The sequence below is a fragment of the Lates calcarifer genome, linkage group LG9 (genome assembly GCF_001640805.2).
Source record: "Lates calcarifer isolate ASB-BC8 linkage group LG9, TLL_Latcal_v3, whole genome shotgun sequence".
Taxonomy (NCBI): Eukaryota; Metazoa; Chordata; class Actinopteri; family Centropomidae; genus Lates; species Lates calcarifer.
Window position 1 is genome coordinate 15,863,811 of NC_066841.1, and position 12,750 is coordinate 15,876,560.

At 38.9% G+C, this 12,750-nt stretch overlaps 1 protein-coding gene across 1 annotated transcript; it reads right to left on the minus strand.

Moving 5' to 3' along the window:
• Positions 1-12,694, minus strand: ttc33 (tetratricopeptide repeat domain 33). The gene is made up of 5 exons (XM_018662530.2): positions 12,543-12,694; positions 11,995-12,228; positions 7,666-7,747; positions 4,157-4,288; positions 1-1,290 (listed from the first exon to the last, which is right to left on the minus strand). Exons 2-5 carry the CDS (start codon positions 12,225-12,227, stop codon positions 916-918), a joined length of 822 nt encoding a protein of 273 aa, XP_018518046.1. The 5' UTR covers position 12,228; positions 12,543-12,694; the 3' UTR covers positions 1-915.
• Between the last annotated feature and the right edge of the window lie 56 nt (positions 12,695-12,750).

Sequence of the window (12,750 nt, forward strand, 5' to 3'; positions counted from 1 at the left end):
TCATATTTGATTCATGTTTATGTTTTTTTACTTACAATTTGTTGAGCTTGTATGATCTTTTTATGCAGCAAACACAGTTCTACACAGTGACACCTCACAGGGCGTTAACAGCCAGCCATTAGAGTTGATGTGTCCTGTTTGATAAAGGCCCTCATCCTGAAATCAAGCTAACACAGTGAACTACTTTATTCTGCTAAACCTCAGCCTTTCTGTCTTGATTTAGGTGTTTTTTTTATCACTTAACCCTCTGGGATTTTCACTTCTTTATTTGTATATCCTATGTAAATTGAGTCCAGGGAAATGCTGCCAATTTCAATTATGCACTGTTTGAAAACAGTCTACAGTGGAAGTCCAGAGTACCAGAGTACCAGATAGATTCTGATATGACCACAGAGTACATTAGCTATTAGCTAAGTGTTCTCATGCAAGTCTGAAGAAACAGTCTTTTTTATATCATTATACAATAGATAAACACAGCTGAAACATGTTTAAGCGTGTAGCTCCACATTAATATCTTGATACATCTGCAACATATGAGTAGCTGCCTTTTGTTTGTAATGGACAAATGCTTCCTGACTGAAATATGACGCTCAAGCCGTTTTCCTGTCATTATGATTCTGAATGTAACTTGATGAGGCAGAACACATTTTCTTTAATCTCTATGTATGCATGTAAAAACTTTACATGCACATTTAACAAACATCAACATTAATGGGATGGAAAATGTAAAACACCAACACAACTGTCATTAGTTTGCCGCATACCCCTACACTAGAATTTTTCAGCTCTCATGTTACCCTCTGAAAATTAGGTTTTTATGTGACAGCCTCACACACTGACAGTGTTTTCAGAAATCATCCAATTCAATCCTTTAAAAAAAAGGAGGCAGGATGACTGATTCAGGCTGAAACCAGTTCAAAGTCCTCTTGCTTTAACAAACTGTTCCTTTGATGGTGTTGCTGTATCCTCTGATCCTCCTTCCCCAGAGACTACATTTTTTATATTCCCCTCAGAGTCTATGACCACCGCGGTTCTCTTCAGTTCCTCATAGCGTGTCTGTCGCTCAGCAACGGCCACACAGGCAGCCAGCACCTCATCCGACTCAAAATCATAGTCCTGCTCGAGCTCAGGGGCATTAAGGATCTGTTTTTTGGTCTCCTCCTCTTGACGGATCTTCTCCTTCGTTGCTGAGTGCTGCTTCTGTAACCTCCATGCCCATGCCAGGTCTTCTTGCCACAGCGTGTGCTCTGATGGGCACAGGTGGATTGCAACCTGGAAAGACCTCACAGCCTGCGGAGACAGTTCCAATATCAGCTTGGGATTCAGACACAAGATTTTGGGGGTGGTGAGAAACAGGAACACTTACTCAATCTGTCAGGAGTTTATAGTCTCCAGCAGATTGAATAGTTAGCCCAAACTCTTTCAGGCCTGTTTGCGGGTTCATCGTAATTCTCACAGATGTACGGCATCAGCATGTCAACATGCAAGATCGTAACATTCTTCATTCAGGTCTGTAGGCAGATTTATCATTTCATTAAGAAGTAATCAATATCTCTGAGCTGACTGTGCACTTTAACGTCAAAGGGAAAAAATATTGTCTCCTTTAACAGAGACACAAACGGCCTCCAACTGTTTATGGGACCTGATATCAACCTTGAGTTTCCTGTTAACATGAAATAAATCCACCCCCATATGCAGTTTGAGGTGACTGACAGGCTCATTACTCAGTTCTGACAGATGAAACCTGTCAAGTACATGAGTTCATGGTAAAATGGTTCGAAGCCAGTTGAGTGAATGAAATATGTGTACACTTGACTCCACCTTCAAGAGTAGGCTCAAAAAAGAATAAATTTATGTTCAGTACATTTGAGAGCTTGACTTATTCAGTTCAAAGTGATTTATTTAAAACACTGTCTTTTAACCTATATGACTATTGCAAGGACATTTTTCACTAGATTTCTTTTTCTTAAGACAAAAAGATGCAGGTAAATTGCCAAGTGGTTCTTTTGGGTTGCTCTGAAGAATTCAAAGTTATAGAAGTTCTGTTGTTATATCACAATGGTCACAGTAAAAATCTTGCAAGTTTTTTTGTCCATCAGCTTTTAAATTTTGCTGCGACAGAACTGGCTCTGGTGAAAGTTTAAGAAAATTTGCAGACCATCTTTAAGTAGTCTGGACAAAGACATGGATTCTAATCTCCAACATGGACAGTGAAAGAACACTAACTTTCCTGTATTTCTGTAATTTCTGTTTTCAGTTTTTGTTGGGCAGGACTTGGTTGGAAGATGTAGCGATGCAATGGATGCACTGAAGGTAAGTTAATTTTAAAAAATTATATGTAAAATTGTCAGAAAAAGTAAATTCATTATAATTCTTGTGACCCCTTCTGGACTTTGTACATCTTGATCAGTTAATTCAAGAGTTGGATGCATCTTTAATGAGTTCATATCCCAAAGAGGACAGCTCAGCTTCTCAGTTGCACCTGTTCCCAGTAGTACAATGTGCCACACCTGTTGTGAAAATCCAGTCCCATATCAACCCTAGAACAAAGCCTTTTGTGGCCAACCTGTGGTTAAAATCATAGTGAGGAAGTGTCCTTGATGCGTGAAACTTCAATGATTTAATGAGCAGAACCAAAACAAACTCTGGTCTTTTCCCCATTTGCCTGCCCTGTTCCAAAGTAACAGCTTTAACAAAAGAGAGACCTGTTACTACACTGCAAAAAGACATGCTTTATTAAGTAATCTAGTCTTGTTTTCTGTTCCAATGATTTGCATCAGGCAAACACTGCCTACTTCATGTTCCGCACCTGTAACATTAGCAACCTGCACAGTCAAGTTCAACTGAAAAAGTTGACACATGAAGCATGATAGATTTCAGTAACAAAACAACATATCAAGTTTCGTCTTGAACAGACTAGATTCTCATCAAGTGTATATTTCTTCAACAGATGAAATGTACTGCAGGCGGATTAACTGGCTTCTGGGAGAAAAACCCTAATGATACTAATGGGAAGATAAATGGTAACAGAGCTGTCATGCTGCAATGTCAGGGTCAGTTTCCAGTATTTTTAAAACATTAAGAAAAGGGACAAAAAACAAATCTTAAGCTATCAGATTATTTTATTTGGGGACTTTCCATTTTCCTCGAGTGAGACAGAGAGGAATGGAAATTTAACAAGGCAATGACAAGAATTGACTCTTGAAAAGAGAAAATGGGGAATCACTGCGCTCACATTTGCACAAACAAGCGCTTCTTAAACATGTTGCTGCATACAAAACCCTAAAACTCGACTGAACAAGCCTGGCTAAAAATAGATGTGCGTTCCTCTTCCTTCCAATAGCTTCATTATACAAGGAGGTGTGTCTATATTTGGTTTAGTTTTAGGCTCAACTAAGTTTCAACACTTCCCATTGTTGTTTTTGGTGCCCTAGGACAGGTCTCTCGCTCTAGGACATGTAGGAGCGACACATAGTGTCATTAGCTGAAAGGTTTGTGAGTTCAGCCTTGTTTGCTTGGACTCTAAATGGGCAAAGAGTGTAACTGTGATATGAAGGTTTCGTACACCCACAGGTCCCGGCGTGTTCTGGGGCAATTTAAGCAATCGTCCAAGCCCCAGGCAGCTGGGCGTGTTTTGAAAGAAGCACTTGATCTTTGAGGCAGGGAGTTTGCAAAAAGTAGTAAACAGAAATAACTGACGTATCTTAACGGCTCTTCAAAAACCAAGACATAATTGATTTATATGCAGCTTAAAAAACTGCTTGCTGCAAAATCAAACATTCGCATGTGAACTATGAAGGCCACTGTTTGGTATGATCTATATGTGCAAGCCTGAATTCTGATATGTTAGCTCAGGCAAAATAGCGCCTTTTTGACAGCAACCAAACAGTGCACTTGGTTTTAATTACCACAGCGAACATAGCCTCAGCCATCCCCAATACACCATCACCTATAATTAATAAACAATGTCACATGATGTTTTCCAGGTTCTGTTGTTTCTTTCTATCATATCTCCTCCCATTATGACTCACAAATTCCTCCATTTAGTGCTCGCATTTGTTTGCAGCCCTGCATTTGACAGCCGTCTGACAGCCTCTAAGAGTATCTCATGTTCTGCTTTGTTGTCATTTGGAGTGTGTTGGCCAGCCATACTCACCAGATCCACCTCTCCCAGGTTCAGCTGGGCACGGCCCAGAGTCTGCCAGCCCTCCCACCACAGGGGGCGGAACTTGACGGCCATCTCTGCAGCCTTGACTGCTGGGAAAACTTCCTGCAGAATGGTCAGTACCTGTGGAGACACATGACATGGATACATGAGGAGTAAGGTCTGATCCTCTCTGCCTAAATACTAAAACCTACAATATGTGCTACAGTGTTAATTTGCAACTGACCTTTGACCTCCCCCTCAAAGGATGAGCAAAGACATTTTTTCAGCCAAAGCAAAAATAAAAACATCCAGATATATAGCAGGCTTTTTAAAATACAAATTAAATATCTTTGAGTTTGGGTCTGTTGAACAAACAAAACAAAATTAGGACTAAAATGATTAGCTACTTTGTTTAATCATCAGTTATTTTTTAAAACCAAAACAAGACATTTTTAGACATCAATATATGCAAAACAATTAGTTGAGAAAATCATTGGTCCAATAATAAATAATGAAAACATTCTGTATGTTTGTTGCAGCCCTTGACAAGACATTTGATGATGTCACCTTGGACTTGAACTTGTGATGCTGTTTTTATTCTTTTTTCTACATTATATAGACCAAACAATTAATGGAGAAATCGATTGCCAGATTAATCTTCATTGTAAATAATTGATAACTGCATCCCTGCAGCCCTAGTGATATGACTCATTCACTATTTGAACACACTGTACAGGACAGAACAATTGCATGGTCATGATCACAAGATTACACTCTGTAATTTACTTATCTATGCTCACATTTAACAGTGTGGCACTGAACTCATTAACCTCTTCAACCTTGTAGAGCCATAGGAATTATCTTTTATTCAGACACTAAACAGATCAATGCATGCAATTTTTATAGACATACTTTTTAATTTTGCTTTGCCGTCATGTAGGGAATAAGCTGTCTAGAGGTGATAGCACTGTGCATATATCTGCATACTATCTGTGAAACAATTAACTGACAGTTATTGTTAATCATTGGCAGTGTTGGAAGGTTTTTATTGTCCAGTACACTGAATTTTTCTGCATGAGACTGCAGCTGCAACTTAAGTGCCTGAAAACTGTGTAACTATATTACATCTATGTCAGCCAGAACATTACATAGGATTTTTATAAATCGAGTCTACTTTCACAGAGCAGATCAAGTGTGACATAAAAATATACTTTTGTTGATTTCAGATCATATTCATCTATATTAGACACCTGCATACCTCAGACCAAACAAACCACAGAACTACAGAGAGTGAGCAGCAATGTCTCTTGCATGACAACTGCCATCCTCAGTAACAGTTCAACACGATATTAATATCCCAGAGTAGCAGCACTGCATAATAACATTGCATTGACAGGGGTACACTGTGTCAGGTCTGGCATCTTGGTAGAAGCTTTATCATTGGTTAAATACCCATGCTTGACACACATGCACATGCAGTAATGAGCTACTGATAGCGCAAGTGCTTCTGCCTCAAAGAGCTCCATAACTATTGACATATTAACATACTGAGTGGAGATATCATTGTGAAGTTTAAGAAAAGCCCATGTTACCTCCAGGCCTTAATTAACCTCATGACCTTACCACAAAATCTGCAACAGTTTTAATGACCAAAAGAACCACTTTAGGTTGAACTCATTCATATAGCCAGACAGGTATGGTGACAGTTTTACAAATGAAGCCAATTTTGTCCTGAGCACAGTCTGCAGTGACACACATACAGGCAGACAAGGGGGCTGGATGCATTAGGTAAAAGCTGATTGACTTAAATAGGAGGAAAGTGATGAGGGGAAGTAAATGACCAGCGTCAGTGTAACCACCGTCGTCATCTGGGCAAGTAATAGGGGATATGATGAGGTCCAGCCTATTTTCTGCCTAATGATTGTGAGTAACAACAAACACTGATTATGGACACTAATTAGACACCAGGTTAGATGGGCCTTACATGTAGTTACAAACATGACGTAAAACTAAGTGAAAACAGAATTGTGTGCTTATGTTATATTTCAAGTCAGTCACAGCATGAGGCAAGAGAAAAAAAAGAAAAAAACTTTTGTGGTGATGCTCTCCAGGCCTGGTCCTCTAATGATTTCCTTCTCAAATATCCTTCAATGGAAATTATTATATTACGCATGCAGTACTCCATGTGATGTGAATGGTTATGGTTATACGGAGCAGTTTTATTGTGTTAGTTGTAGTAAATGAATATTCGTCTGACTAACTCCTCTGGCTTCTCTGCTCCTCCCATGTATATGGGAACTATTTTCTCAAAGATGCCTCTGTTAGAAGAAAATGAGAAGTGTCAGCTAAGGAATGACAGCAGAAAGACACAAAGGTATCAACCCAAAGGAAGAGGAAGTGAAAGGAACAAGAGAAAAGAAAAAGGAAATGGTGCTAAAAGGCCAAAAGCTGTTGGAAACATGCTCCAGACTTTCATCAGAGCCATCACTGTGCTGATAACACTTGTCAGACTTAAAAGCATACCATAGTGGCAACTGAAAGAGGTGACCATGATGGCTGATACATAATCACCTGGACTACAAGTGCATACAGTAAACTGTTGGCTGTGAGCTCCTTTTATATATCCTTAACACATCTACCCAGATGTAAAACTACACCCTCAAACGCTGAAGGCAGCTGTTGGACTGCATCACATTTTAGATACACGTCAAGTGTACCAGGAAAAAGCAGAAACATACTGTGTATCAGCCATGTGGTCAGAGTCCATTTTAACCACATTACCCAAAGACTATCTGGCTTTTTTCATATTCATGTTTCACATCTCAACCCTGAGTCTGAGCATATTTTATTTACAGTGACAAAACTTTTTTTTGAGCTGAAATGATTTGATTCAATTCATTGATAAACAGAAAAATAATCAGCAACTATTTTGATAATGGATTAATTGCTCAACGTTCAACTTTCTGCAGTTCTTAACGCTTCAAACATGATCAACACAAAAGTGATGGACTGTACAAGCCACACCACACTGCTTTATATAGATGTATGCATTGTCTTACATGAATCATGTTTCATGTTTATTAAGTTATGTTATACATCATATACTGATGAAGATTACAGCCCTTTTGATAAAGGAAACAAGGGCTAGACTTTGTTTTAATTACTAGGTATGTCCAACACATTTAGTCTGATCAAATGTATGTTCTCCAAAGAAGCTTAGCAGTTATGCAGCATTGTTTGCTATGTTTAATATTTTGGACTGTATCTGACCAATTGCTAATAATTTCAATAACCTGGTGTTTATTAAACCTGTTCTTAAAATTCCTCAATTATTGGGTAAACATAGCTCACATAAGTGGTTAACCAACTATTGATTTTTAGAGTGGTTGACTGGCATTTAAGGAAACTGCTTGAAGTTAGCATCTCTACTCTGTGGTCAAGTTGCAGTATAGATAATGCAGATGCAAGGCTTTGACGAGGAAAAAGAATATGTAGACAAATGTAGGTTTATATTATACCTGAGACTTCATCTCATACAGTAATGGGTTGTCTGGAGTCAGCTGAATGGCCTCGTCCCACTTCTTAATGGCCTCCCAGTGCCTAAAGAAAAGACACATGGTTCAAACACACACTGTGATTCAAATCCACCTGAGAAAACGTGAGGTATTTTCAACACAGAAAGAAACCATAACCTGGCTACTACAGGCAAACTGTGTACTGGGAATGCTGTGCACTGTGTAGTGCACTGCACTGCTTAATAGCTAGGCATCTGAATAATTCATTGTTCATGAATGTTTACCAGCCACAATTTAAAGTTACCCAAAGCATTCCACGCCGTACACAGATACGTTGCACTTAATTGGGTTAATCATGTCATTGTTTTGGCTTTGTTTAATTACTGACTCAAATACAGCAGTGAAATTGGGCATCCAGTTTAACTGCCTCCACCCTGAGATTTGATAAATGTTATGTAACCTATCATAGGGCCATATGTTCATTCAGCAGGTAACATGAGGATTTTTTTTCCCTGGCACTTTCTGTTGTTGTTTATTAAAGAGCTGCCACTTGTATGACTGGAAAGCTAATTACATCTTTCCATTCTTGCATACAACTTCTCAAAAGCTGAGACTACTAGACTTTTGTGAAACATAGCTGAGTCATATTTCAGTTAGCCATCACTGTTCCTATGCTTTTTCTGCACTACAGTTAATTCTTGTTTCCACTAAAATAAAGATTTGTACATAGAAATGACTGATCTTTGTTCTCCTTACTTGTTGATAAACAAGCCCCTATAAAGTTTCAAACATACTCCGGATCACCTGTCCACCTGACTGACAGAATGGTAGCACAGAGTATACTGGTTAAATAAACACACACAGGTCCACTGAGGTGAATGGCATCAGTCAGCAGTCAGTTTCTTATCAGAGCTGACGAGACATTGAGATTGGCTACTTGCTCCTTTTCAGACATGCAGGCAGAAAAAATAAACAGGATTTGCATAAAATCAGGCAGAAATCACATTTAGCGTCACTGCAGCATCATTCCAAACCGCCGGCACCACCATAAGTCTACTAATCTGTTTTATGTAAATTTGTTGTACGCGGGTTCACAAACCTAAATTCTTCAGGTTTTTGGCAAACATAATGGTTTTAACTCACTGAATGGACTGACAAATATCTTCATGCTCACTCTGACAGCCCCCCTCCTTCTCAAGTCAATATTGACTCAAGAATCATTTCCTGATCAAGATAAGGATTTGGAAAGATTACGAGGTGAAATCCGGGGTTTGACAATATGCCTGCCATGTCTACATCTTTTATTAAATTTTGGAGATGGATATCCTGAAAAATTCAAAAGAAATCACACAATGAGACCATTAACACTGATTAGTTATAAAATTGAAGCCAGAATCAGGATTGAGCCTAAGAAAATACTCCACTGCTATTTATCACTCAGAGTACTGAGGAAATGGAACAAGAGCAGTGAGGAAATCTTACCAACAGATGAAGCAAATGACACTGCAAAATCATGTGAGGAAATTAAGCAATAAGAAAGACGCTGCATGGAGCATGGGAGCTAAAAATGACTTCTCTACTGTTATAAAAACTCTGTACATAAGTCAAAGACAGGACAGAGAGAGGACGAGACAAACAAAGAAAATTTAATAGACTACAGTTGTACAAGATGGATGTGCACACTCATGATTAGTCTGAAGAAAAAGTGAACATATATGAAACAAACTAAGATTAAAACTAAGACTAAGACTTGAAGCATGTTTTTGTGCTGAAGAAAGTGGAGCATTGGGGCATTATGGCCACCCCACACATTGTCCAAAAGAAGGAAACATCCCCAACACATGGTTATGATAACAACACTAATTCAGTAAACTGACAGGCTAATCTAAACCACAAAACTCAGAAAGAAAAAAAAAACTTCACAAGATACTGAACATTTGAAATAGCCTATGAATGCCAGATTACATCTTGCACGCTCAATTTTAATTCTGAAAAAAACTGACTCAGCATGGCAGCTGGAAGCTGGACAAATCAGTAAACTATGCAGAGTATTTGGATGATGATGTGGCGTGCTGCCTCACAAAAAAAATTCCCACACCTCCCGAAAACTGGCCATTCAAGATATAAAGTGAGGCATAATTCTACAACTGCATGGCCTATTTTTTCACCTCAGTCTTTTTTTTCCCCTGGTTTGGAAAGGTTCACACTGATGTCTGAGTGAAGGTGAGAACTGTCAGTCATCTTTTGTACTACCAACAAATGCCTGTTGAGCCTTGCCAGAGTCTTTGTGGGGCTATGCTGCAAATGTTCCCATGTCTAATGACTCTGAATAAGCTTTCAACTCTCATTTTAAGTAGGCAGCAAGGCCCAGAATAAACCTGTATTTACAAGTGAATATGCAGTCCATGTCTTATAATGCTTTTTGTATCATTTACACAACCATTCATTTATCATTCAGTCAGACATACACTGGGTGTGTTTTATTTTCATTTCTTCAGCACATTTCATGAATAAAAGTGTCAACCAGACCATCCATGCATATATAAAAATGACAGGGCATTAAGATTCTACTGTGCATAGCAGAAATAGGCGATATTATAGAAAATATGTTGGTGTGCTACAGTATGAATTATGATTGTGTCTGTCTGTAGTTTATAATATTTTTCTGCACCATTCAAGAGGCCATATCTCAAGTAAGGTTATACATTTACACTATTGAATTCAGTTAAATATTGACATTAGAAATTAGGGGAGTACAGGCCCTGATCCTGAAAATTTTACATAAAACACTATCGATTGACCTTAATACTGCTGAAAAACAGCCAAAAGTCTATGTGCACACACTGTAACTCAAGAGGACATTTAGATCACAACCAGGTACTAGATGAACACTTCAGCTGCATCAGAAACATCTAAACCTTGGTAATGACAGACTGAAATCAGAGGTCAATGTTGTTAGAGGAGAAAAAACTCCGGGCTGACATCCCCTCGCCAGACACCATCTCAAACCTCTGAACAGCCATTATGGAGCAGCAACACATCATCATTTCCCCAGCAAGATCCACTTTCTCCTCGCAAATATAATTATAGGCCGTCACTAAGGACAGCAACATTACATCTTCTGGACTAAAGGGTTTTCACAAAGTGGTTGTTATTTGGCTAAAAAGGTCAATTATCATTGAGGAGATATTAGATAACAGTTCCTGAGTGATGCCTATTTTGTTTACTAACATCAGTGTCTATTAAGAAAACAACAACAACAACAAAAAACGTCATACACAGACAGCTTCAATAATTATGTCTGCCAGTGTCACACTATATGATGCTTGATGTGGTGCTAGATGTCTTTTTAAAATTCAAAAGCAGAGTCAATATCACTTGAAATAAAAGTATGGGTGACCATAAAAAAAGTTTACTACAATTTAAATATGTCCTTTTAATCACTTTATATTTGAAAATCTTTTATTAAATTACTCCATGTTTCTGTTTTTCCAACACAAAGTTAAATGCAGATTGACAGGCCTGAAGAACAGCTTCTCCCATGACCAAATCAGAAATGATGGTTATTTATTTAAATTTTTATGTTATAAACTGATCTCATCCTGACAAAGAGGCACATTTGAATCAAACAGAGAGAACATTTAAAACTCAGGAGGCTCTAAATCGGCAGTGTCTTTGAAATACAGTATCCCTTGATGGTTTGATTTCACTAGAAAGTCAGCAGTTATCTACTGGCTCTGTTAGACATATGTGTGCTCTGTACAATGGTGCCCTCCTCTGGAGAATTTCTGATGACACATCTCATTATTGGCCAAAGCTGAGCTCCTTTTAACTACTGTGTAGATAAAAACATTTCTGGACATGGTATGTCGGAGTATCCAGCGAAGGTAGAATTAAACTGCTCCTCATCCAGTAATCCAGCAGCAAACAAGATAAGTAGCCTCAATATCATAGAACGAAAGATTTCAGCTGTAACCCTGCTTGCTATAAAAGTATGGAAAATGTCCACTTAAGGGTATAATATTGTAAACATAAAGCTTGTTTTTTCAGCAGTGGTTGTTTTTGTTAAAGTGACAACTGAGCAAAACTTCTAGGCTTTAACAGTGCACTATGCATTTTTCTAATTCCTGATCAGCACTTGATTCCAATCAGCACTTACTCCAACTAATCCAGTTTAGTCCAGCAATTAATAGTTCAATGCATCTGTTTACAATCTAACACAGAAGTTAAATGGCTAACCCAGTAATGCATGTTTATGTGTCTGTGCTGCCACTGGCATGGTGTGCACACTGCAAGCACACTCGACTAACCGCTGTGAGCACTTTCCCTTACCTGCCCTTTTCAGCCAGCAGTGCACCCTCGTCCTTCAGCCTCTTGCTCTTTGCTGCACAGTCCTCCAGAAGGAGCTCCCGCCGTCGTTTGATGGCGTGCAGCCAGTCCACCTCCTCCTCAGCCTGACCACCTGGTTCATCACCTTCAGCCCTCTCCGCCTCTGCCTCAAACTGCTGCACCACTGACTTTGACACCCTTTCTCCAGCTTTCCTCTTCCAGCCAAAAGAGGCCATCCTGTAGTGGTGAAATCAATATTATAGTGATGGAATATTTTGGAATATAAAAAATGTGGCTAAATTTCAACATTATCTTCTACAGATACTGGTGGACGGCAACGTTTTAGCACGGCTGCTATATTTAGGCGTTTCTCTTGTTTAAGTACAGTAAATCACAATAACGCCAGCTAACGTTAGCTGTAGTAACTTCGCTAACACATCCATAAACTCTTAATAACTCACTATGTTTGCGCACACAAAATTGCACTTGACAATGACAGTAACGTATATCATATTGTTATTTGAAGACAACAAGAGGGAATGTATACGCACAGCCTTCTACAGCTTTTCGTGAGTAAGACAGGACAAGCTTTTGGAAGCTAATGGTTAGCCATAATGTTGACCCTTCGTGCCGCGTTCACTTCATATTATTTAAATCGTAATTTCAACAACCCAGCCGGCAAAACGTCACGCCAGTCTGCGACTTATAATTCTGGGTCGGAGATATCAGGACAATGCCTGAAAGCGAGTCGCTGTCAGT

Coding starts and splice junctions, on each gene's coding strand:
- ttc33 (XM_018662530.2), bottom strand. CDS start 12,227: ATGGCCTCTTTTGGCTGGAAGAGGAAAGCTGGAGAAAGGGTGTCAAAG. Junction 4,289..7,665: donor TGTATGAGATGAAGTCTCAG/GTATAATATAAA, acceptor GTGTCTCCACAG/GTACTGACCATTCTGCAGGA. Junction 1,291..4,156: donor ACCTGGGAGAGGTGGATCTG/GTGAGTATGGCT, acceptor CTGTCTCCGCAG/GCTGTGAGGTCTTTCCAGGT.